Source organism: Ursus americanus, chromosome 12 (assembly GCF_024610735.1).
Source record: "Ursus americanus isolate L20-20 chromosome 12, mUrsAme1.1.p, whole genome shotgun sequence".
Lineage (NCBI taxonomy): Eukaryota > Metazoa > Chordata > Mammalia > Carnivora > Ursidae > Ursus > Ursus americanus.
The window spans coordinates 64,992,714-65,019,149 of NC_142138.1; the positions used below are offsets into that span (position 1 = coordinate 64,992,714).

General features: G+C 40.2%; 1 protein-coding gene across 3 annotated transcripts in view; it reads left to right on the plus strand.

The window, feature by feature from the left end:
* The window catches only part of WDR3 (WD repeat domain 3), a 29,913-nt gene extending 3,813 nt beyond the window's left edge, over positions 1–26,100 (plus strand). For 2 of the 3 annotated variants that reach the window (XM_045801400.2, XM_045801398.2), the window contains exons 3-27: positions 260–469; positions 2,716–2,834; positions 4,735–4,813; positions 5,924–6,019; positions 6,904–7,017; positions 7,214–7,315; positions 7,759–7,856; positions 8,717–8,824; positions 9,346–9,576; positions 11,864–11,957; positions 13,938–14,039; positions 15,384–15,469; positions 15,642–15,777; positions 16,689–16,745; positions 17,782–17,882; positions 18,080–18,191; positions 18,338–18,472; positions 18,734–18,784; positions 19,523–19,588; positions 20,088–20,180; positions 20,650–20,697; positions 21,596–21,639; positions 23,326–23,454; positions 24,942–25,035; positions 25,341–26,100. In XM_045801400.2, the coding sequence (XP_045657356.2) occupies positions 260–469; positions 2,716–2,834; positions 4,735–4,813; positions 5,924–6,019; positions 6,904–7,017; positions 7,214–7,315; positions 7,759–7,856; positions 8,717–8,824; positions 9,346–9,576; positions 11,864–11,957; positions 13,938–14,039; positions 15,384–15,469; positions 15,642–15,777; positions 16,689–16,745; positions 17,782–17,882; positions 18,080–18,191; positions 18,338–18,472; positions 18,734–18,784; positions 19,523–19,588; positions 20,088–20,180; positions 20,650–20,697; positions 21,596–21,639; positions 23,326–23,454; positions 24,942–25,035; positions 25,341–25,496 (2,661 nt within the window). In that variant the 3' untranslated portion in view covers positions 25,497–26,100. The remainder of the gene's footprint in view (positions 1–259; positions 470–2,715; positions 2,835–4,734; positions 4,814–5,923; positions 6,020–6,903; positions 7,018–7,213; positions 7,316–7,758; positions 7,857–8,716; positions 8,825–9,345; positions 9,577–11,863; positions 11,958–13,937; positions 14,040–15,383; positions 15,470–15,641; positions 15,778–16,688; positions 16,746–17,781; positions 17,883–18,079; positions 18,192–18,337; positions 18,473–18,733; positions 18,785–19,522; positions 19,589–20,087; positions 20,181–20,649; positions 20,698–21,595; positions 21,640–23,325; positions 23,455–24,941; positions 25,036–25,340) is intronic. The other variant, XM_087866201.1, reaches the window with a different exon arrangement.
* The last annotated feature ends 336 nt before the right edge of the window (positions 26,101–26,436 follow it).

Genomic DNA, 26,436 nt, shown 5'->3' on the forward strand with positions numbered 1-26,436 from the left:
TTTTTGTACATAAACTATGCTCATGTAGAGCTTTGGAAAAAATAATTTTACCCCTTCTTGAATGTTTCATTGCCCTCTACAAATAATAATTCCTATATGAAAGAACTTGAGATGGACTGCAGAATTTCTTTATTATTCATAAGAATGATATGGAATTATTGATGCTTTCAATTTTACTGTCCCTGATTATTCCCACACTTTTCGTTTGATGACATGCTTAACTCTACCTGTACATTGTTTATGATTCTTGTGATTTCAGATCCTCATCCTTCAGGGGCTTAAGCAAGAAGTCACTTGCTTGTGTCCCTCCCCAGATGGGCTGCACTTAGCTGTTGGTTATGAGGATGGGTCTATCCGAATCTTCAGTCTCCTGAGTGGGGAAGGAAATGTGACCTTCAATGGACACAAAGCAGCCATCACTTCCCTGAAGTATGATCAGCTAGGAGGCAGGCTGGCATCTGGGTCCAAGGTGAGACCTTGAATTAGGTGCCCAGATTTTAATCTAGTAAAGGAATATAAGGCTTATGCTGAAGGAGGTTGTTCACAAAAGCTATTGGGTGAAACAGTGGGTCTTCGGTGTACAAAATAGTATAGGTGGTAGAAATGGGGGGGGAGGAGGATGTGTATGAATTGGGAGGTTCATTTTGTTGCCTGTCACATTCTCTGCTAAAAGCCTATTAGGTATAGGAACAAGACGAGGATGCCTCTGATAACTATTAGAGAACACCATTGTAGAAGTGCTACTCAAAACAGTGCAGTAGGGGAAAAAACAGATGGGACAAGGAGAGACAAAACAGTCATTCTCTGCCATAAAAATTGGTAGCTTTCCTATGTTTCAGTCTTCAGTTAGAAAATACAATGTAAAAGATTCCATTTACAATAGTATATTAAGTGACAGAAAAATACTATGAAACTGTACAGAAGAATGTAACAGAAGACCTGAACAGAGATACAAACCATGTTCTTGAAAGGGAAGACAAAGATGCTAGTGTTTTCTAGTTAATTTATATAGTTACAGCAATGTAAATAAGTGTCTCAAAAAGGTGTTGTTGTTGTTGTTGTTTTAATAACATGATCAAATTATTTAAAAGGGTATATGGAAAACAAATGAATCAAAAACATCAGAAATTTGGAAAGAGGAATAATAAAAGAGGGCTGCAGATTTTTTTTTTCAGTTAGATATTTTTTATAGGAGGTCTCATGTTAAAATGCATTATGAAGTCATAATTAAAATGTGTTAAACTAATCTGCTATCAGCACAAAATAGGTAGATTATTGCAACCAAATGTGAATCCCAGACACAAATCTACTTTCCTATTTCTAATTATATTCCAGAGATGATGTTTCTGGTGTATATGAAAATGATGAATTACTTTTAAAACAGTGCTCAGACAATTGGCTAAGTATGTAGAGGGAAGTTTTAAGTTAAATCTTTATGCCATCTACCAAAATGAGTCACAGATTAAAGACTTACATATTGAAGATATTTTAAGTAAACTAGAAGTAAGTATTTATCTGATCCCCAGGTAGACAAGCATATCAGCAAAGAAAGATATTATAAAGGAAAAGAGTGATAGATTTGAATATTTAGATGTAAAATATTTGTACATTTAAAAGAAATAGGAAACTTGTTAAGAATAAGTTTCAGAAGTTCTTCTCACAAGGAGGAATTGTTTTTAGTCTTTCTTTTTGTTCTGTTTGTATGAGAAGATGGATGTTAGCTAAACTTGTTGTGGCCATCATGCTGTATGTACGCCTTAGACTTACACAGCGATATATGTCAATTATTTCTCAGTGAAACTGGAAAAAAGTTAAAGGACACTGAAAAAGTGGAAGTATTTAATATTTTCAATATAAAAAGGATTAATATCCTTCATCTCTTAATAACTTACAAACAATCAAACAAAAAGTAAGACCCAAAGGAAGACGAAGGACAGGACTTAGCATTTCACGAGAGGTACGTGTGGCCAGTAATCACCACAGAGCATGGACAGAATTTCTCATTAGTATTCAGAAATGTAAATCCAGTAACTACTGAGACAACATTTGTAACTTCTGACGTCACCAGTGGTTTTTGAGAAACTAATAATATCCAGAGCTGAGGAGATGGGAAAACTGGCCTTGTCATTCATATCCCTGGTAGACCTATAGATTGGTGCAATTTAAAGAGATCACCTTGTCATGGTGAATTGCGGACCTTAAAAATACAAATACCTTTTAACCCAAGAATTTCCCTCTTTAGTATTTATTCTGATCCGAGGCATAGACAAAGATTTATGTACAAGAATGTTCACTTCCACATATTTATAATAGTAGAAAATTGGTAACTACCTAAATGGCTAAAGTAGAAAAATGTTTAAATGGATTATGGTATATCCTTAGGATTGATTACTCAGTGATCATTGAAAATGAGAATGGTCTGGAGTGACATGGAAAAACAAATATTTTAAAATAATGGGGAAAAAACAGGGGAGGTTTATAAAATGATATGCATGTCATGATCCCAGTTTTCTGAAAATAACCTGGATGTTGGATTGGAGTGGTATAAATGGTGGAATAATTGACTGCTGTTTATGCCCTCTAAACTTTTCTATATGTTTTCCAAATTTTCTACAAGAATTACCTATCACCTTTGTAATAAAAATATTACATCATATTGTTTGTTGAGCCCTGAGGTGGTAAAGAAAATACTTTTGTATTATCTGATCCCTTTAGGACACAGATACCATTGTGTGGGATGTAATCAATGAAAGCGGCCTCTACCGTCTAAAAGGGCACAAGGACGCCATCACACAAGCACTGTTTCTACGAGAAAAGAATCTGCTAGTTACTAGGTAAATAACAGTTTCATCTCCAGTTCTTTTCTATGTCAATGCATTGGAGAGGGTTTCAAAGACAGAATTTGCATCATTCTTCCCTCATTCGTCTGCACTACCCTCAGACTCCTGTGCTAGCTCCTCTGTCCTCTGCTTTCCTCTCTCCTTCCCTCTTCTCCCAGTAGTATCACAGAAGCTATCCATAGAGTTACTTCTAGCATTTTTAATTCCCTTTTCTGATTTGTCATTATTATCCTCTGGTACTAGCTTTTCCATGTTCCTTAAACTTTGACATGCCTTTTATAGAATGAGCTTTCTGCTTTCTGGGTCCCTAGAAAGTTAGGAAAGCAGAATGTGGAGTGGTGGGCACAGGTGAATACCAAATGTTTGATTTACCTGCCTTTTAAGAACAGACATACTCTCTATGTAGGCTTTCTGAACATCTATTAGGTTGAGCCGTTTGAAGTTTCCGTTTGTATAGGTCAAACGTGATAGGTCAAATATCAGCAATTTCATATGGTTCAACCTAATTATTCATCCTAAGTAATTTCATATGGTTCAACCTAATTATCCGTCCTAAGGAATGGCCACCCAGGGAAGTTTGGGATCCTAAGGTTTGCCAGCAGTAACTAGAAGAACTTTAGTAATGACTTGGAAGCAGTTGTGAAGGAGCACTGAATGCCATACCATTGGTGGGTTAGTTCCTGTGGGATGGTACATTGGTGTGTCTTGGTAGATCACACAGATTCTGTGAGAGAATGACTAAGGTTCTACTAGAATATACAGTTAGCTTAGGGGACAGTTGGTCCTTGAACAACAGGGTTGAATTGGTCAGGTCCACTTGTATGTGTTTATTTATTTATTTTTCAGTAAATCCAGTACAGTACTATAAATGTGTTTTCTATTACGATTTTCTTAATATTTTCTTTAGCTTGTTTTGTTGTGAGAATATTACATACAAAATACATGTTAATGAACTGTTCATGTTACTGGTAAGGCTTCTGGTCAATAGTAGGCTGTGAGTAGTTGAGTTTTGGGGGAGCCAGGGGTAATGTGGATTTTTAACTATACTGGGGGTGAGGGAGTTGGCACCCCTAGCTCCATCATCCTACAGGGGTCAACTGTGTACAAGAAAGGAAATAACACAGTGAGGTGGGATTGTATAGGTAAGACTTTATGAATTGGGTTTTGGAGTTTTTTTTGTTTTTTACCAGTTTGGTCATGAAGGAAGATTATATTAGATTTATATTAGTGAAGAAGCAGGGGAGAGGCATTTGAGGCAGGAGGAGTAGAGCTCATTGGCAGGGAGACTCAGAGCCAATGAATGAGAAGTTTCAAAAATGGTGCTAAAGAGCATGATTTTGATTCTATAGAGAACCTTGAGCTAGTGGAAGTTTAAAAATTGAGATTATCTGATTGTTTACTGGATGTTATGAAGGCACAGCAATGGAAAAAGAGACCGGATGAGCAACTGTGAAAGTAGTTCATGCAGTAGAACTTAAATTCAGGTTCGCGGACAGAAATGGATTGGAAGGAGTCAAGGCCTCACAGAGGAGGCGTTTTCAGGAAGTGGAGACTAGCTGGACATGGGAGATGGGAACAGAAGAGATGTGAGAGATTTCTGTGTCAGACAGTTGGTGGAATGTGGGTTCTGTGACGATGGGCACAGGTCAGCGTCTGTGTTCCTTGACACTCTGAATTCAAAGTTATTTCTGTGCTTACAGGTGAAACATTCTATTTCCTACCTAATAATGGAAAGTTAGGATTCTTTACTTTTTAAAAAGAGGTGAGATAGAGTGGTAGCATTAGACATAGTTGCTACGTGTATTTGTTTGAAGGCAATACATGAGTCCTTGACTTCCTGTTTACTGATTTTTCCTAATAAGATTTTTCTCCTGTTTCTTTTTTTTTTTTCCAGTGGAAAAGATACCATGGTGAAATGGTGGGACCTTGATACCCAGCACTGCTTTAAAACGATGGTTGGCCACCGAACCGAGGTACATGTAGGATCATGGGCCAGGGAAAGAATGGCAAGGCAAAAAGATGGTTTTCTTCCCTGGGCCTTTCATGGCCCTTTGTTTTTACTGCTCGCAATAATCATGAGCTGTCTTGAGAGACAGAGAGGTTAGAGTGGTGGAGGAAGCACCAGCTGTCGGAGCAGATACAGCTACTCTGGCATTTAGTAGAAATTGCCCTTGGATGAGTTTCTAATCCATGAATATGAGTTTAATTGTTTTTAAATAATGTGTCCACCTTTTTGATGATAGGGAGGTCTAATGACACTGTACGTACAGTGCTTGGCCCCATGACATGTAAACAGCAAATCGTAGTCATTAGAATAGTTATCTGAACATAGACATTTTCAGTAGAGATCAGGGAATATTTTATATCTTTGCATCCTCCTCCATGCTTTTTTCATATCAGGCTTTCAAAAATATACCTGAAATTAATTAATGACAAGGAAAAGCAAATTAGATTCTTGGACTGTTGATTCACAACAATACTGTTCTTTTCATTGTTTTTAGATATTTGAGGCTGAAAATTATACGATAGACATCAGTGGGGTATCTGCAAGGCATGGCTGAAAACAAAGAAGTACCGGACTTAAAGTCATCATTTGAGTGGATTCTAGTTAGGATGTGTGTTGAACAGCCATTATCTAAATTTAAGGGTAGGAAATTACAGAGAAACTTCTAGTTCACTGCATAATCAACAGTTCTACCACAGATCATGTTTTCTTTCCAAAAGTAAGATTTCTCTCTCTCTCTCTCTTTTTTTTTAAGATTTTATTTATTTGATACAGAGAGAGCGCAAGTAGGCAGAGCGGCAGGCAGAGGGAGAGGAGAAGCAGGCTCCCTGATGAACAGGGGCTCAATCCCAGGACCCTGGGATCATGACCTGAGCCAAAGGCAGATGCTTAACCAACTGAGCCACCCAGGCTCTCCAAGATTTCTCTTAGTGTATTTTGAAAGGGTTACCTTAATATTAGGCTTTGCAAATGTCAGAGATTTCACTACAGACAGTATACTTAGATTTTTGGAATGTCTCATCATATAACCTGGAGTCTCTTAAAAATCATACTGTTTGAATCTTTTTATACCCTGTAGGTGTGGGGGTTGGTGCTGGTGTCAGAAGACAAGCGACTCATCACTGGGGCTTCCGACAGTGAGCTGAGGGCTTGGGACATAGCCTATCTACAGGAGGTAATTGGGTTTTTTTTGGTCATGGGCAATGCCATGTTTTAGCAGTGTCACAGGCTCACTGAATTTTGAATCAGATGTAATTATTGACTACTTCCCATAATACTAGAAGGAATTTTAAAACTGCTAATCAGAATTTTTTCTTCATTATTAGCTCAGTTGCCCTCATTTATTTGAGCTCGAGGCAGGATGGTTTTAGGCTTACACCTGGTGATGCTAATGTTTTAGTTTGTGGGGTTCTTAGCCCAGAGTTCCTGGACCTTTGGGTGTCCATGGATGGAGTTCAGGATATCTGTGACCCTCTCCCCTCAGACAAAAATCTGTGTAAAATTTGTGTGTGTATAAACATGTTCTGAGAAAGATTGATAACTTTCTGAGATCCTCAAAGATTTTGTGTGGAAAAAGTTTATGGACCTCAGGTTTAGCTGGAGTTAGGTGTGTAGCGTTGTGTTCAGTAGCTTTTCTGGCGGGTTCTTCTATTGTAGTCTAGGCCTTATCTTTTCTTCATGTCTGGATTGCCTTTGTAGTTCTCTGTGCCAGACTGGCATCTTTCCTCCACAATATGGAAGCTCTTTCACATAAGAAAGTTTTGAAGTTCATGAAGAGCCAGTCATCATTTTTTTACCTCAGTTTAAATTACTGGGTTACTAAACCATAGTCCATATATTTTGGAAAGTTACCAGAGATAGTATAGTGAGCACTGTTTTGTTTGCATTTGCTGTAGTCCATTTTTAACATACTCTGGTTAAGCACCCCACTGCCGAAGAGTTTGGTCAAAGAGAGCACTTATTCGTGTCCATAAGAACAGGTTTCTAAGTCATTAGGGTTAGGAGTCGCCTCCTGGGACACATTATTTCAGCTTCTGTTTTCCCATTTTTATAAAACAGGTGGAAGACATAGAAGAACCAGAGCCCAAGAAAAGCAAAGCGTCTTCCCCTGGAATACAGGACACACACGAGCCTGAGGAAGGCACCCCGGAGACAGACGAAACTCCTGAGGATGTAATTCTTTTTCTTATCTTCACTTGTGTTGAGTCATGGGAAAAGCGAGAATTGGAGATTTTTAAATTTAAAAACTCGCAGTTACCGTCATTTTAGGGAATATCTTTGTTACCTGTGTCTCTTTAGAATCGTACCTTTTCAGAGGTCTGACAGAACTTGCATTTAACCTTGGTCTTCTCCCTTGCTTCTTCCATAGCGCATCCTTACATGCAGAAAAGCTGGTTCCATCATGCGGGAGGGAAGAGACAGAGTTGTGAACCTTGCAGTCGACAGGACAGGCAGGATTCTAGCTTGCCACGTGAGTACCAGTTATAGGAGAAAACAGGGATGGGGCTGTTCTTTCAGAGACTCATGCTTGTTTTATATTCAGTGTAGAGATTAATTTTCCCCCAGTCGTGTTAACAATTCATTATGTGCTGCTGTGTAGACCTATAATCCCCAGCTTCTGTTAGCATAACACAATAATAGTTACCATTATTGTTCTTATTGTTAGCAAGCATTGAACGTGTGCTTTTCTGAGCAATTTAAAAGCATTGGCCAGCTTCTTATTTGGTCTTCAGAGCAATGCTGTGAGTAGGAAGTGGTATTCCCACTTAGCACGTGAGACAGCAGTCCCAGAGGAAGGAAGCTGTCCGAGGTAATGCGACAGTAAGGGAAGAAAAAGGAACGTTATTGTTTAGGTCCTACTGAGAAAAAGCTACATTGCCTTTCCTGGACTCACGCCAACTTTCGCCTTTCTAGGGAACCGATTCTGTGCTAGAAGTGTTCTGCATCCTTTCTAAAGCGGAAGTTCAGAAGAAAATGGATAAGAAGATGAAGAAAGCTAGAAAGAAAGCAAAGTGTGTTGCCTTTTTCTTTTTTAATATTTACTATTAATAAAGTATCTTGGGTAGGCCACATAGCTCTGATAGAAAACTATGGTTTCTTTAAAGAAGTAATTACTCTTAGCAATTACTGTTAAAAGCTAGAGAAGATATTTGGAGTGCCAGGAGTCCATGTTTTACATTTCTGCTCTTTAGTACAGTTTCATAACTAGCATGTTCCTGAGTTGTGAGCTCAGAACCACGTAGAACTAGAGAGGCTATACAGATTTTTAAAAATGGCTTCTGAATGATTTAGTTCTCAGGCCAGCCTGTGTCTTCAGCGACAACAACACTGGGTCGCATAATGCTAACCCTGGGGGCTGTGAGGAGAAGGACTCTAGAACTGACATTTGGGGCCAACATCACCTTGGAATAGGTTATTATAAGAACTAAAGAAATCGGTTCCTCAGTGGTTGAAATTTATCAAGGCTCAAAGAAAAAGTCACCTTGGCAAACCTTGTGAGACCTCTGGCTTGACATAGTTGGACTGATAAGTGCAGGTTAATGGATCCTCTAAATAAAGTCCTGAAGTTAGAAAAGTTAACCAGGTACATTTCATTGGAACAGTTTGAATTACGAAGACTTGCCCCAGGAATCTTTATGGGCTGTTGCCTTCAGAATCCACTTACTGAGAGTACCGATTAAATGGAATAAAACTTCACGACACCGTAGTTCACAGACTTCATACACTGCATTATCTAACTCTCACGGTAATCCTGTGTGGTTAAGTGACTCTCCCAGGATCACACAGGTTGTCGGTTGCAGAGCCATAATTTGACTCACGTAATAGCAAAGCTTCTTCTAGAAAAGTCATTGTTTTTTTTCTCCCCCTCAAGATTAAATTCTTCCAGAGGGGAGGAGGAAGACCTTGAAGTGAATGTCGAAATGACTCTGCAAGATGAAATCCAGCGGGTGACTAATATCAAAACTTCTGCCAAAATCAAGTGAGTAAAAGTGTAGTATCTGAAGTACCTGAGAGCAGTATTGTAAAAATAGTAAGTGGCAAAGTTGTTTTGGCTTTTTCATGCTCTCTGTAAGCAGTCTAGAGGAATTACGTATTTGGCGACTGTGATCGTGGGATACCTGCCCTCACCATGGGCCGGCTTATTCATCATCTCATATTGGTTCTATTGTAACACTGTTTCTATTTGTTTAGTCCTCTTTCCTGCTGCCAATTAAAAAGAAAAACGTGTATCCCGTGTTCCAAAAGGATTTAAGGTCACTTAAAAAAATTACATACATAAAAGCAAGACACATGTCAGATCCAGTATCTGAGCCCAGGTGTTTTTGACTTAAAAACCCATACTCAACTACCGTCCAATACTCAGAGCACTTCTTGTAAAATTCTTTATACTTGCTCAGATGTCACATAGATTGAGGACACGATGAAGTCTTTCTACTAGAACAGTTAACCTTGTGAGTGAAGATGGTGGCTAGAATATTTATGAATTATTTTCTCACGCAGATCGTTTGACTTGATTCATTCACCTCAAGGAGAGTTGAAGGCAGTCTTCCTGCTGCAGAACAACTTGGTGGAGTCGTATTCGCTGCACCCATCCGCGCCTGCTCCGCAGCCTGTCAGGACGAGCAGAATCACCATCGGGGGTCATCGCAGTGACGTGCGGACCCTGTCTTTCAGCTCCGACAACATTGCTGTCCTTTCAGCCGCGGCAGATTCCGTGAAAATATGGAACAGGTTTGTGAAATGGTGCTTTCCATAGTTTTATCCAGTAATGTTTTCTTCCCTGTGAATAAGGTTTTAGTACTCTTGATGGTTAGTTGTTAGTCTCTTAAGGCCCTCCATACAATTCCCTCAAAAACGTATCTTGACTGTGGGCCTGTGGAGTTTAAAGTTGGAAAGCTTGCTTTTTTAAATCTGGTGCTATAAGTAGATGCAAGCTTATTCCATGTCTGAGGTTCGTCACTGTACTTGGCTAGAGAAAAACACACCCAACAGCAGCTACTCCTTAAATTCTAGTAGGCTCTTAGTGCTGTCCAGTATTTTTACTGTGATTTTTCATCCCTTTCCCAGATGACTGTTCCACACTTCTTCTCTCCTCAAGCCCCAAATACCTCTAGCGCCTTTAAGCTGGTGACCTTGCTTCCTGATTCACTGAAAAATGGACTCATCTAGAAAACATTCATGTGCTCCCAGCACATCTGCCAGCTCAGCTGTATCTATGCCCACGTAGTCTGTCTTCCCTCCTGTTACTGTGTTTGTGCTCCTAACCAACGGTAACCACGACTTGTACCCATGCTTCTGTCTCTGCTCTCCTGCTAGCGGTTGTCCTCCTCCTGCATCTTTAACATTCCCGCTCTGTTGGATCATTCCCATCAGTGTACAGGTATGCTGTAATATCTCCCATCTGCAAAGAAGTAATAGCCCTGTCTCCTCCTCAGTCTCTCCAGTTACATCCCATCCTCTGATTTCTTTTCTCTGTTCTGTCTTCATCTGTCTCCCGTCAGGCCTTTCCCCACCTTTTCGCCACAGCAGCTCTTGTCACCTCATCAGTGATCTTCACGTTTCTGAATCCAGTGACCCGTAAGCTTCATGTGACACTCTCTCCTTGAATTGATAACTTTCTCCTCTTTGAAGCACTTTGACTCTTATTACTTCTTCTTCCTCTGCTGGCCATTCGCTCTGTCTGTGCTGGCTCCTTCTTACCTTTCTGACCTCTAAGTGTTGGAATACTTCAAGGCAGTCTTTGGACCTTTTCTGTCTACATTGACTTTTTGCAGCTTGATGACGCATACATTTTTTCCTCTAGCCTTAGCCTCTCCCTGGACACCAGACCTTTACCTCCAAGTCTTTTGTTTGTATCACCACCTGGCTGTCCAACTGGGCATCTCCATTTTTTATATGGCCCAAAGCAGGCTTGCGATCTTATTTCTCTCACGATCTCCCCACCTATTGCTCCTATAGACTTCCCTGTCTTCGAAAGTAATTGCTTCCCTCCAGTTGTTCTCCCCCAGATGCTGTGGCCATTCTCTCATATCCTACGTCCAGGTCACTAGCAGATCCTGTCGGCTCCAGCTTCAGAATTTAGCCAGTCTCCAAGCGCGTGTCGTCACCTGGGCTGCCGCCCCCAGCTCCATCTGCCATCTCCTCTCACCAGCATTGTCGCGATAGCTTCCTGGCGGGTCTCCCGACTGCGTGCCCCACTGTAGTCTGTTCTCCACACGGCCACCAGTGTGATCTTCATGATGAAAGCAGTATCCCTCCCAGTAGCTCCACCTCACTCTGCCTAGAAGCCAAAGTGCTCACAGACCTCACCTCTTAACCCCGCCCCCCCTTCTGCTGCACTAGAGCCCACTGGCCTTTTCTTGTCCCTTAAACACAGCAAGAACGTGTCTTTGTTGTGGTTGCGCTCCTGTTCTTTGTGCCTGGAACCGTCTACCACCCTTACCCTCCTCCTCCCGTTCCCCCAGTGTTGTTTCTCCACGGCACATGCTGTCACCTGATAGACCAGTATGTGTTTGCCTCATTCCTAAAGAATGTGAGGGTTTACAAGGCTCAGGGCCATTTCTGTTTAACTCATTGTTATACCTCCAGCACCTAGAATAGTGTCTGGCATTCAGTAAGTGTTGATTGAAGTGGGCATTTGATGTATATCTGTTGAAGGGATGCGTATTTATTGTCAATAAAACGAACTTCTTGTAGAGATACTTAATAATAGGCTAATATGATTTGTAATCCTTTGGGCTTAATTACTTGTTTATGGTGGCACACTGAGCTCTGTTGAGCCCAGCAGATGTTTTTTATTTTTGGTCCTGCTTTTATATAATCTCTTCCTCAGGATTAGGAGGCCCCTACCAAAAAAAATGAATAAATAAAGGTGCCATTTACATTTTTCTCCCTTGACTACGATTGGGTCTGAGCCAAGCTCTGTGTGGCTAGGTGTGTATTGAATGAACACACTGTCCTCCAAGATGGGGACGCAGCTTCTCTTAACATGAGGTTCTTTATTCCTTCTTTCTTACAGGGCCACGCTACAGTGTATCCGCACGATGACCTGCGAATACGCACTGTGCTCATTCTTTGTACCTGGTGATAGGCAGGTGGTCATAGGAACAAAGGTAAACTGAGACTTTTTCTTGGGTTTTGGAGGTTTTTCTACTCAGTATTCTTAAAGTTGTTTGAGAACTCTGGTTCCTTTTTTTGCATATTGGAAATGAACGAGAGCTGGATAATATGAGAAAGTTGGTAGTCCATTGCTTTTTTTTGAGGGGTTTTCTTTTTAGTTTTGTTTTCTTTGGTTTTTAAAAAATCAAACCTTATGTCAAATTGTGAGGAAGGAAATTACAATCATGACCTTGAGGTAACTGCCGTTCATGTTTTGGTGGTCTGCTTTTCGTGCGTCTCTTCACGAGCACATATGTGATTGTGTTTTGAGAAGACTAATGATAAAATATACACAGTACCTAGTGTCGTGCTTGGCAGGTAGAAGCATTCAGTAAAGACAGGCTGACTAGTCCTCATTCCCAGTTGCCAGTCAGATTGGGAGACAAACGTGTGGGATTTGGATCCAGAGTCTCCCCCTTTTGGAATGGGTAAATTGCTGCAAGTCCTGAAACCTCTTTTACTATGTTTCCTTATCTATGTAATAGGATGACGACACGTGCTTTTCGACAGTGGCTTTTGCACTACTTGGGCCTAGGTTTGAATTCTAGATTTTCCACTCACTGGGTGTGAGAACTTTGGGCAAGTTACTTGCCCCTGTACTCCTTGGTTTTCTCATGTAAAATGAGGTAAACAACCTATCTCACCTGATAGAAAGCACTTAGCACAGAAACTGGCTCACAGCAAATAACAAGTAAATAAGAGCTGGGAGCACAAGTACTGATAGTAGGAGGAGTAGCAGTAAGAATAAAATGGAATAAGGTCTTTGGAATACTTTGAAAAGTGCTTTGCAAGATTTGTCATTGTCGTTCCCCCTAAACTCGTGCCATATGTGCACGATGTTTTATTAGGAAACCTGTGTATCGCAGTGGGTATTTTTTGCCCAGCTAAAAGTATAAAATAAGCCAGAGAGATTTTAGGGTCATTGTTGAGGAATGAACATTAAATTCCAATTACAAGTTTCTCTCATTTTTCATTCATTCTTTCAACAAATGTCCCCTCTATTGTTTTTGTTAGGAGAACATTTTGTGCATATTTTCAAAGTCTACCTGTATGGCTAACATGCAATCCGAAGACCCCAGCCCATTCTCTGTGTGGGGCAGTTAATGTACATGATCTCATTTAATGCCCACAACCACTTTGAGAAGCTGGTGCTTTAAACCCCATTTTATAGGAGGGAAAAGAGGCTCTTGGAGGTGAATTGAACAGTCACAGAGTTGGAAAGAGACAGCCCTGGGACTCAAGTCTTCCTTATACTCTTGCACCCCACGTGTAGAAGCCCATCATAGGGCAGGATTTGCCTCTGTGTGTATGCCTTGCTGGCACTGCAATCACGTTTTTTTGTTTTTTTGTTTTTTTTTTTTAGTTTTTAAATTATTTATTTATTTATTTTGATTTTTCATTAGCCAAGTGCTAAGCAGGAAGTGTGGCTCATTGTTTTCTAAGCTTTTGTGTTTTGTTTTGTTTTTTTAACTCCATTGGCCTCCCTAGCATCTTAGGTAGGTTCGTATTTCTCACTGTCAGTGTATTCTAGAGGAGGAATCCAAAACTAGATGGGGAAGAGTTGGTTAAGCCAGTTACCATTTAAACTTGATTGAACTTGAAAGGTTTTTAGGTGTATTTGCTGTTGTGTGTCTCCTGATATGCCTCTGGCCATGCTATTTCCCTTGTAAAGTTGGAGAACCAGTGAACGTGACAAGAGGGGGCCAGACTGCCAGGTTTCATGCCGCCGAGCAACCCTGCCAGAGTTAACCCAGCACATCAGCGGCATTCATTCAGATAGGAGGCACAGAATGCGGAATGTGGGATCCATTTGCAAGGCCATCAGCCACGTGGTCGCTGTTTGGCAATGAAATCCTTCCTAAACTGTGTAGGCATGAATCTTGGAGGTTGTGGGAGTGCTTGTTGGAGCTGTGCTCATTTTGTGTCTTCCTCAGACAGGAAAGCTGCAGCTTTATGACTTGGCCTCAGGAAATCTGCTGGAGACAATAGACGCACATGATGGGGCTTTATGGTCCTTGTCTCTCTCTCCAGATCAGGTAACGAAACCAGATGTTAAGATCTGGACTTGAGTTCTTCCCCGTTTCTTACATCAGGTTTTACTACTGCCTAACAAAGATTTCTTTGGGGTTTCTTTAAAGAAATCCCGCTTCTTGTCTAATCTTTAGACTTTCTATATGATGGCCAATCGTGTGCCTGATAGTACGAATAGCTGTCATTGTCAAATGCGTTCTCATTCAGCTGCTCTTGGTCATCAGCGCATGACATCTGATTGCTTACCCTTGTGAGTTTTCACCAATGCTTTGTGCTACTTCCTAAGAGGACGTATTTCCTTGGGCAGCACAATGTAGAGTATGGAGTAGACTTTTCTATTCCCGTTTTAGTCCATACGTCTATGACTATATGAGTCTAGTGTTTATAGCCAATATATCAGCCCTTTTAAGTCAATAATGGGGTGCTTCCCTTCATAGGAGTCACCTTGGAGAACTATAGACTTACTTTAGTCATGGTGCTGTTGCTCAGGACATTTTTGAGGTATTTTTTAGACAATAATAAGAGATTGTGGCCCATTCATTTGAGTCTTCTCAATAGTGGCAAACCTTCATTCACTGAAAGTAGATACCATTTTTGGAAACAATGGAATCTGGAATTTAGAGTGGGTTATACCATATGGGATCAGAACAAAACAGCATTTAAAATTTAAATAGTAGTAACATCTTGCATTCGTAGAGGATTCTCTTTCTGCAAAGCATTTTTACATCCATCCTGTCATTTATTGTTATTTTTTTAATGTTTTATAAACTGGATAGTGTTTTTCATTACAGCAGCACTAAGGGTCATCAGAAGGTTGTTTCTCATGTTACTAATCTCAAATGGCAGAATGAACACTTGAGATCTAGTTTTCTGACCCATGTTCTATATACTCTAATACTACAATGTGATGGGACTAATTTTCTTGATATTGGACAGCAGTTTCAAACATATTTTAAGCAGGGACATTGCAAGGATAAATTTATACCCTTTTGGGGGAAATACTTTGAATAAACTTATTTTGATGATGCAGTCTCTGTATATTTGTCTAACCATTTTATTACTTAATAGCAAAATCTTTTGACTGGTGCTTTCTTGGGTGGAGCAAGAAACCCTACAATGTTCAGAATCTTCCTGATACTGAACAAAAGTATAACTAGAACTTTACACTAGTTACCATCTGTTTAGCCCCAAAAGAGCAATGAAAGGGGTTAGGGAGGAACCACATTTTTCTTAATTCTTCTCCCATGCTGTTATTTAAAAATGGTCTTTTATACAATTTTGATATATAACTTCTTACCAAAGTTTCTATAATAAAATATTTTTTAATTGCAATGTCATTGGCTTTTCAGCGTGGCTTTGTGACAGGTGGTGCAGATAAATCTGTCAAGTTCTGGGATTTTGAGTTGGTAAAAGATGAAAATAGTACCCAGAAGAGGTGAGTAGACATTTTTTAATTTGTGTCCTTTCTTTGGAGTGAGAATGGGAACCACTGAATGGGCTTTCGACATGTGTATTTCTTTTGTGCTCCAGGGAGTTTTTGGAATTTTCGTCTGCCTTTGTAGAACCCTCATTTATTTTTTTTTTCTTTATGCTTTCCATCGTGCTAGACTTTCTGTGAAGCAAACCCGAACCTTGCAACTAGATGAAGACGTTCTGTGTGTCAGTTACTCTCCCAACCAAAAGCTGTTGGCTGTGTCTTTGCTGGACTGTACTGTGAAAATTTTCTATGTTGACACTTTAAAGGTACAGTGATTATGCCTGGAAATAGTTTCTGTCTTTCAAAAGTGGCCTTGAGTATGCCCAGCAGTGGTATGTTTCTAAAGATGTATGTGTGAATCAAATCATTGTAGGTGCACTAAGAAAGGTGGCGCTTTTAAAGAACCCTTTGGGGGGCGCCTGGGTGGCACAGCGGTTAAGCGTCTGCCTTTGGCTCAGGGCGTGATCCTGGCGTTATGGGATCGAGCCCCACATCAGGCTCCTCCACTATGAGCCTGCTTCTTCCTCTCCCACTCCCCCTGCTTGTGTTCCCTCTCTCGCTGGCTGTCTCTATCTCTGTCAAATAAATAAAAATCTTTAAAAAAAAATAAAATAAAAAAATAAAGAACCCTTTGGGTCATAAATTTTGCTTAAAGCAAGTTATATTTCATAAGCTCAGAAAATCTGTAGACAGAATATCCTGCTGCAGCGAGCAGCTGAAGAGCATCGCCTTGTGTCCTGGGCAGTGATTCCACACTTGGCTGTACATCAGGATCATTTGGATGCTTTTAAAAATTATAGATGACTGGGCCCTAGGCCCAGAGTCAGGAGGACTGCAGCAGGCCTGGGAACATTGTTGGGAAGCGAGTGCTCAGAGTCTTTGCAGCTAAGAGATGCAGAGGACATCCCCGTCCCCTGTTCGACTGAGGCAGTAGGCTTCTGGGGCACGGGCTCCTCCATTGTGAGCGTTCATGGCACGTGCATACAGGGTCCCTGTGCTGGACACGGTATGAGCTGCCTTCCATGGTTTGTCTTCTTTGAAAATATAAATAGAAAGCAATCCAGAGCAGTGTTCAGGATTGTATCTTAAAGTTCTATTTTAGATCCACATGTAACAATGACTGTATCTTATAGACAGATGTGGATTATTTACATTCTTTTTTTTTTTTAACATTTAGTTTTTTCTTTCACTCTATGGACACAAACTGCCTGTTATATGCATGGACATCTCTTATGTAAGTAAAATTTAAACTGTCCTAGTAAGAAGCTGTCTTTTCTAAAGCACCTTCTTTGTTCTTGGCTTGCTATCTTCATTTTAGAGTATTTTTTCATCCTGTTGTATATCTTTCTCCCCAAAAAGCCCTAATGTATATTGTAATCGTACCTCATATGTATATATATATATGTGTGTGTGTGTATATATATATTACTTAAGTGCTTTCAGAATATGCTTTACAAATATCTGAGTTAATCCTTACAACTAACTCCCTGTTGTGGATTCCCCAGATAGTATTTTGTTGTCTAAAATACAATAATCAGTAGAGCACCCTAAAATACAAAAGACTTTTAAAAAGGCATCCCCTTTGTTCTGAAAGATAATGCCAGTGAAGAAGATAGCTTCATATTTGGGCATTTACAGTATTTTGCACTATATCTATACTGCTAGTCTCTTGAGCAAAATCATATTTTTGCACCATCGAGTTATGGGTAAGAGAGGGAATAATGTATTTAGAGACAGCGTCTAGTCTGTGTGAAGGGAATGCCTGCTCTGGCCGTCTGTGGTCAGTACATTAATAGTAAGTGGGCGGCACAAGATATTTCTGGTGGTCTTGTTATGCTGACGACTATTCGAATGAGGCGTTGACATAGGAAAGGTAATAGAGGTAGAGAACGTGGGATAAAAGGCTGGGTCACAAACATTCTAGTAGGTTCTTCCTCAGACTCTCCTTTCCTCCTCCTTCCCTCTTCACCCAAATCCTGTGACAGAGATGAGTGAGTCCTCTTCCTATCTGAGGAAGTTAAGTAGGTAACAGATACCAGGGCGCAGTACCGCCCTGTAGCAGTACAAAAACTCTGGAGCCTTCATTCAGCAAGCTTTTTCAGGAAATCTTAGGTAAAAGCAAAGAAATAGGTGCTCTTAATAGAGATGATTGGTATTGATTTTAATGTTTCTGAAAGAAATGGACTTAATGTTCTGGTTAGGCTTGCTTTATCTAACCGTAGAGTTTCTGATAATCAGGTAAAGTAATGGTTCCCGTCTTTTCCTCGTAGGATGGAGCACTAATAGCAACGGGCTCTGCTGACAGGAATGTGAAAATCTGGGGTTTGGATTTTGGGGACTGCCACAAGTCTCTCTTTGCCCACGATGATAGGTAGGTGTAGTCTTTTCAGAGATGTCCCTTTGAGTCCTATACGTGTCATCTCCCTTGAGCGTCTGTGTCTGTTCAGTCATAAACTTAAAATTCTAAAATATAACCAGGCATGCTACAACGAGCTCTTCAAAACTGTGTATGAGGTTCCTCACTAATGTGGAATTTGGTGACATTTGATCACTTTTCTCACTTTTCAGTGTGATGTACCTACAGTTCGTGCCCAAGTCCCACCTCTTCTTCACCGCTGGGAAGGACCATAAGATTAAGCAGTGGGATGCGGACAAATTTGAACACATACAGACTCTGGAGGTGACCTTTTGCCTGCTTTGCTTGCTCAGTACTTCAGAACTACTTTTAAGACCAAACGTTGATTTCCCACTCGGATAGAGCAGGTTTCAGTTAAGGAATAAGGTGTTCCTTCTCAGGGTTTCTGTTTTTGTGTCTTCTTTCTCCAGGGGCACCACCAGGAAATCTGGTGCTTGGCCGTAAGCCCCAGTGGAGACTATGTTGTGTCATCGTCGCATGACAAATCTCTGAGACTTTGGGAGAGAACAAGGGAGCCTCTTATTCTTGAGGAAGAAAGGGAAATGGTAAGGACTCGGGCTTATACAGAATGTGCTGGTGGGTGGGTGTCTGGTTCTGTCTAGTGGGGCCACCCCTCTGCCAGTGCACATCCAGGCACCTCCCGGAGAGGTTTTCAACACCACTGTCAACCATTTCAGCAGCACACAGAGGTGGAGATCCCATTAGGGGATTGCATTTTGAAAGAGGCAGCTTTTCACTGTCTCCTTTCACTTCATGTAGAGACCATGTTTTTTCTTCCAGATTAATTTATATCTGTCTCTTGGCAGCAAAGGGAAGCAGAATATGAGGAGAGTGTGGCCAAAGAAGACCAACCAGTAGTAAGTAAATTTTTGGGGACCCTGAGTTTGAGCCCTGTAAATATCTTCCTGGAATTTACGTTAATTTCAAGAATTTCTGGGGCACCTGGGTGGCACAATGGTTAAGCGTCTGCCTTCGGCTCAGGGCGTGATCCTGGCGTTATGGGATCAAGCCCCACATCAGGCTCCTCCGTTATGAGCCTGCTTCTTCCTCTCCCACTCCCCCTGCTTGTGTTCCCTCTCTCGCTGGCTGTCTCTATCTCTGTCAAATAAATAAATAAAATCTTTAAAAAAAAATTTTTTTCAAGAATTTCTGGTAAAATTAGAATTGGGACCAGATAACAAAGTCATCACCAGCTGATGTGGTAAGCAATCTGTATAGTCCTGTTTGATTCAACTATATATCCTGATTATGTGGGACAAATGACCAACCAAATTCAATATTGGAAGTTTGTAATTCTGGCTTTTTTTTTTTTTTTTAGAGGAGGCTTCAGAGAATCATAGAACAAAAGTAAAAATCAAAAAATTTTTTAGAAATTGGGCATTCTCTTTATACTTTTCGAGAGTAGGATATTCTTACGATAATATAAAATACTTAATAGTGTCTAGCACTAAGTACTTCATTAATGGTAATTGTTAGCACCATGTCACCATTACCATAACATAGTGATGCCTATTCTTTTTCTGGATATAAGATGAATTTATTGGTTCTTTAGTGCCTGTCAACAATATTGTCAAGGATCTCTTTTTTTCTGGCAGGTTCCAGGAGAGACTCAAGGTGACAATTACTTTACTGGAAAGAAAACTATTGAAACAGTCAAAGCAGTAAGTTGATATACATTTTGTATCTGTATCTATAGTTATATACGTTTTTAAGGAGGATCCCAACTTTTTGGTAAAGTTTTTATCAACCAGGTAGCCCTTTTGTGGCAAAAAGTTGATGAAATTCATAGATGGAGCTCAGGACCTCTGTTATCCTCCTTTGTAACCAAGGACAGGAGTTGTGCTGAGTCGGCACACGGTTTCTAGAAAGGAAAGTTCAATCTCCTGGAAGCAGCACCCCTCAAGGGTCCTGGGAGCTGCCTACTCCATGTGTGCACACATATACCACCTCACCTAAACCCAAGACACTCCGTCTCCTCCCTGTAAATTAAACAGAAGAACACGAGAAACGTCATCACATGCTGTTCGGCACTCTCTTGGCACACGTTTATTAAACTGATTCAGGCTAGTTGGTACTTTTCTAGTCAGGCTTTCCAGTTGCAGGGTTCCAGGCTGTGGGGCGTGTGGCGATGACTTCTCTCCTTTGTCACCATCCACGTAGGCTGAGAGGATCATGGAGGCTGTTGAGCTATACCGAGAGGAGACTGCAAAAAGGAAGGAACATAAAGCCATTTGTAAAGCTGCAGGGAAAGAGGTGAGATAGTCCATGGAGTCACACTCTGAGAAACATGTATCCATGGAATTCCTGAGAACACCATTGCTGTGGCTCTTACTGACTCAGGTCAGGAAATGACATAAATGTAATAGAGCCTTTTCTAATTCAAGTATCAGAAAGGAGTTGAGGGACTGGGAAGGGGGGAGCTGGGTCTTCATAAAAAGTGAGGGGGAAGAAATCCCAGACTGAGGTGCTCAGCCTATGGAGCAGAAACTCCTGCTCCTGCTCTGGTTTCAGATGCACCACAGTCGTTACAGATTTCTAGATGAATTCTGTCTCCTGAACTCATTAGCGCTATGGAAACTAAAAGGCCTGATAATTCTTGCATATTCTTTCAGTTTGTAGGGTCTCCCTTTTCAGAGCTGTAGAGTGCTGTCGTCGCCCTGCCTGTGACAAGCATTGTCAAAGTCTTGTTTTATAACGACTTGATCTAATGATTTCTTCACAGGTTCCTCTTCCCGTCAACCCCATCCTGATGGCTTATGGCAATATCTCTGTGAGTAGAGCGTCTACCAGTTCCTCCTTGGTTACTCAGAGGTTACTTTCAGGGACAAGAGAGGGACAGTAGGAAGTGCTGAGGCATGATTTGAGGCTGGATGTGTTGGGAAATACTTTGTCATTAACATCCTCTCTGTCCTCCAGGGTATTGAGCATTTTAAAAGGACCGTTTTAGTGTAACTTCTCAGTCATCCGTTTTGGTCAGATTGGACTGGCATTCTCATATTTTTTTTTTTTTTTAAGATTTTATTTATTTGTCAGCGAGAGAGAGAGAAAGAGCTTATAAGCAAGGGGAGCAGCAGGCAGAGGGAGAGGGAGAAGCAGGCTTCCTGCTCAGCAAGGAGCCCAATGAGGGACTCGATCCCAGGACCCTGGGATCATGACCTGACCCAAAGGCAGACGCTTAACCAGCTGAGCCACCCAGGCGTCCCACATTCTCATATTTTCTAGTGCTTATTTATGTTCAGTATCCAAAGCTGTCTGAAGATTCTGTTCGTCTAAATTAACTTTGAAATTGAGGTTTTTGGAGGAAAAGTTGATATAAGTCAGCTAAAGAAGGAGAGAGAGAGAGAGATGTATGCTTACGTAGCAGTCTCCAGTTACTTAGTACTTTACTCGCATGTGTCATTCATTACGGGCATCATGTCAGTCAGTATAGCCTCAATTTACAGATGGGAAATTGGCCTGACTCACAAATAGAAGAGAACAGATTTGGGAGTGGTGGAGCTGGGCTGTGAACCCACATGGGACAAACTCAGCCCGTGCATGTGTTGCCATCTTAGAACGCTGTTTTTCCTGTGAGTGGGATCCCTGGTTTTTAGGAGATGGGAAGTAGGAGCTTCAGTAGCAACCAACCGAGATAGAGTATCACTAAGGCTCTTACGCTTCGTTTACAGCCTTCGGCTTACGTGTTGGAGATTTTTAAAGGAATTAAGTCGAGGTGAGTCCCAGTGTACGACGACTGTAATTTGTCAGCTAACAGCATGTATCGAATGCCTGTCTGACCATGAGATAAACAGAAGTTATAATCGATGGTTATTTTCCTTATAGGTTTAATTATGTCAGCATTTTGGTGAAAGTAGTATATTATAATGTCCTGAAGCAGAACTAGGAGGCTCCTCCTAAAGTATGAAGGGAGATACTTCTAGAGACAAATGAAGGGTAGTCCTACTTTATATTCTAGGTAATGAAATCATCTGTTGTCGGTCACAAGGACCAACTGGGAACCTTTTTTGGTTGTATATTTCCTTTGACTTATTTTTTGTGTATATACACAATTGGAATCCTGTGTATATGATTTTATATCCTGTTCTTTTTCACGGAGTATTTCGTGAGCATTTGCTCAAGTTACTAATATTCTTCAAAAATGCATTCATTGAATTATGTCAAAACATTCCATTGTAGGAAATTACTATTGGATTTCCTTTTGTTTTTTGCTATTAATCAGTACTGCTTCGGTGAACACCTTTACATAGGAATCTTTGTCGTCGCATAACAATAACTGATCAGCGGGCATCAGCTTTTTAAAGGTCTGCGTTGCTGAATGACTTTCCAGAAAGCTTGTAGTGATTTTGGCCAGGCTTTAAAAAATTCTTTGCTAGTTCAAAGGCCACGGGTTGTATTGTATTTTTTAATTTCTTTTGATTATTAATGAAACAAAAGTTTTATCTTTGTTGGCCATTTGTGTTTTTTTCTGTGAATTTGTAATTACTTATCCTTTCTTGTACCCTTCAGTAGTTTCTTACTGGTTTTTAAGAATGCTTTGTATCTTTTGTCATATATTTTAAAAATACTGTTTCTTGTTTGTGATTTACCTTTGGATTTTACTTAGGAGTTTGGCCTACTGAAAGTTATTTTCATAACAGTTCTTAATATCTAAATCTGTCCCTTACAACAAGAAATAAACAGACCTATCTGAGGATAATGATGAAACTTCCCTGGAGAAATGTAAAACTAAATTAATTGAAGTGTTGTGCATTCCTAGAAAGGAAGATTCTGTGTTCTAAAGATTTAGGTTTGTTTGTTTTTTAAACTAGTTTATAGCTTTGTGAGTCCAGTTGAAGTCCTCTTGAGATTTGGAATTGGAGTTGATGAAATGATACTAGAACTAGTTCAAGAAAAGTAAAACAAAACAAACCAGAAGAAAACAAGCGAGAGCTTTTCTCCTGGATTAAAAAGCTATAAAATTAGCGAAACTAAAATACTACAGGATTGTTGTCAGAATCAATCATTAAAACACACTTGAAAGCCCTGAAACAGGATCTCATATGTTTCAATGTATGGCAGAAAGAAGTATCATATAAAGGTGGAATAGTCAACAAAAGACTGGAGAAATTAGTTATTTCTCAAAAAAAAAAAAAAAAAAAAAAACCAAAAACCACAAAGTTATATTTTCCTATCACGCCATGGACAGAATGCATCAAATAGATTAAAATATTAAATACAAAAAAAAAATTGAAAAGAGGGAACTATTCAGAATATAGATGAATAGTTAATTTAGCCCTGAATGGGTAAGATCTGTTCAAATATAAAAGCAGGAGGAAAAAATAATAAAAGATTTCAAAATTGAGCATGTCGAGAAATGTGGCATTTTTAATGTCTTTTTCCTTCTTCCCTTCTTCCTCAGTGAGCTGGAAGAGTCTCTGCTTGTGCTACCTTTTTCTTACGTCCCGGACATCCTTAAGCTCTTTAATGAATTCATCCAGCTGGGCTCTGATATTGAACTCCTGTGTAGGTGCCTCTTCTTTCTGCTCAGGTAACAGCCTTTCCAGAGAATACTGTGTCTGCTCGGCCTAACTGCTCCGGTGCTACTTGAACGGATGGTATCAACACTCTGGGATTAAGAAATCTGATGTTTCAGACTGAGAGGTGGTTACAGGATTTCATTGTTGTGTGACATAAATTGTTATCCTGTGGAATCAGTCTTGTCCTTAAACAAGGAGAGTGATGGCCCGTCTCTTCTAAGTCACAAGACAGAGCATCGCTCAGGGAAGCTTGCATAAGCATAGGTCTCCACGTTGCAATAGCTCTGCTCCTTGTCTTTTTGCTGAGAGCCCATTACTGACTGGCCAGTTTGTCTCGTTTGTGGTAGCTTTTTAACTGTGTAAGCAAAATGCTTTAGTTTTGTCCTCATAACAGCATCGTAAGGAATGGTGCCTTTATTTTTCAGGTCTCTATAGAAACAAATGGAAAAGTAAGGGCATACGTGGAGGGAGGGAAGAAACAAAGAAAATATGTTTATTATTCTTAAATATAAACAGGTCCTCTTAATGTGTAATTGAGCAGAATATATTTACAAGAGTTTAAGAATATACTCTTCTTGAATCCTGCTCTCTGCCCCTCAGTCTCCAGCTGTTACAGCAGAGAACAGATACAGGGAGATTCAACACTCTTTAAAATGCTGTTATGAAGAAAAATACAAACTGGTCAGCTAATACCAAATAGTTAAAAAAAAAACAACAACACACAGACAGGTATATTTAATGAATGGTATTTGATCTATTTTCATGCTTCTTAATCCTCTGTTCCTTTTATTCCATCAAGATAGTAGCAAAAGAAGAACAGTGACATGTTTATAGTATTCTGTTGCCATATTTATAATTTGGGGCAAGTCCCGAGGCCTTAAATTGGTACTCAACATTGTTGAGTCTCTATGGCATCTATACTATTGAAATCAGGGTTACTGATTGTAAGTGCGACACCATGAGTGCTTCTGGCATATCAGGGGCTCATAGATGGGGAGTGCCATACAGGTAGCTGTGGCAGCCCATGGGTGAGCTTGAGGGTCCGCACCAAGGAGCGTGGGTTCATGGACGTCATCTTGGTACCCGAAGTCAGAGTCTGACTGATCAGTGACTCTTTTTTTGCTGTGGCTTCACTAGAAATATTAATAAACCTTTGTTGAGTTAGTATTTCTTCGAGTGCTCATTTCTCTCTTGAGCTTTCCGTAAAATACTCTGCGAAAAGAGCCAGCTTTGCAAACAAGTTGAATGTGTCATAACTTTTATAATAGTTGTGTTAAAATTGACATCAGGTAAAACTGAGTGGCAGGGAAGAAACATCTTTAGCTATGCTTTGCCAGAAGCATTTCTGTACTGCCATGATGATATGGTAAAATGGATCTTTTTCTGTTTGGGGGGGGTTGTTTTGTTTTTTACTTTGATATTATCTGCTTTTCTAGAAGGGGTGAACAGAGCCGGAACCACCTCTCTTTGTAATGTGACCGTTTTGTTTTTCTGTTAGGATTCACTTCGGGCAGATCACTAGTAACCAAATGCTTGTGCCAGTGATTGAAAAGTTGAAGGAAACAACTATTTCAAAAGTCAGCCAAGTCCGGGTAGGTATCCTTGTAGAAGTACAGTAACGAGGAAGTCCTGGCATGTGTGTGACTTGGAAGTAGCATAGTGAGCTGTGCTTGTCTTTGGTGGTATTAACCAGACACATATCGGTATTTGAGATAAGATTTTCGTTGGAGCTCGTAGGAGTAGAGAGAAGAAAACAAAACAAAACCAGAAAGACCTTAGACAAGGAGGGATGAGTAAGAACACCTGAAGCATTGGTTCTCCTGACTCGTATTTGCTGCTGTATTGAACTGAAGTGGGAGAAAGGTCGTTTAATCTTTCTTCTACCCCCACCCCCCAGGATGTTATCGGCTTCAACATGGCAGGTCTGGAATATCTCAAGAGGGAATGTGAGGCAAAAAGTGAAGTTATGTTTTTTGCTGATGCGACCAGCCAGTTGGAAGAAAAGAAGAGGAAGAGGAAAAAGAGGGAGAAGCTAATTTTAACATATACTTAGAACACAAATGTGGTGCCCTTTTCTTTTTATTTAAAAGGACTTCTAAACTAAGCCGTGGAATTGGTGTCAACTTGAAAATAACCCAGTAACAAAGCTCACTGTGTTACAGAAGATGTCAGGATGTGGTTCCCAGCTTTGCCTGAGGAAATGCCCAGTGCGGGACTGTGGGCGCCATTTCTTGGACTTAAGGCCTGATAGTTTAAAATCTTTCTGTGCCCTCGAAGGTTGAGCCCTTCAGTAGTTGTTCCCATTTTAGTCTAGCAGAGAACAACGAACTTTTATTTTTTACTAGTTGTTTGACTAGAGCTGAAATGAACATTTCAAAACTTTTTCTTATTTCTGTGATAACAGAAGATTTAATGTGTTACTCTTTGTATTCCATTTTAGCTCGTACAGAGACTATCAGGTGCACAATTGATTGCCCTCTCCCATTAAATGCAGAGTCTTGGACTTACAGAGCTGAAAAGGACCATAAAAATTCTCTAAAACACCCTCCTTCAACTTCACCTCTTAGAGGTGGTTATATCTGTATATAAAAATATCTAATTGCTAATTGTTTCTACTTCTCTAAATAATGTTTCTAATTAAAGTGTAGTCAAGCTGAGGTGTCTTGCTGGGCTTCTGGGTGATTAATACCATACACATACATAAATACATATGTACTTGCATGGTAAGAATTTGGGGAGGTGGGAATATTTTAGAAGACATGGACACATAGAAGAAATGGACACATTCCTTTGGGCCTGGCTGCTCTTTATGGGAAGTTTTTAAGTTACTGCTCCAACTTCGTTGCAGGTCTGTGCAGATTTCGGTGTTGTCTTTTTTTGTTGTTTTTTTTAAAAGATTTATTTAAATTCCAGTTAGTTAATATACAGTGTAATATTAGAGTCACACGTCCAGCACATTGATTCAACACTTCCATACAACATCCGGTGCTCAT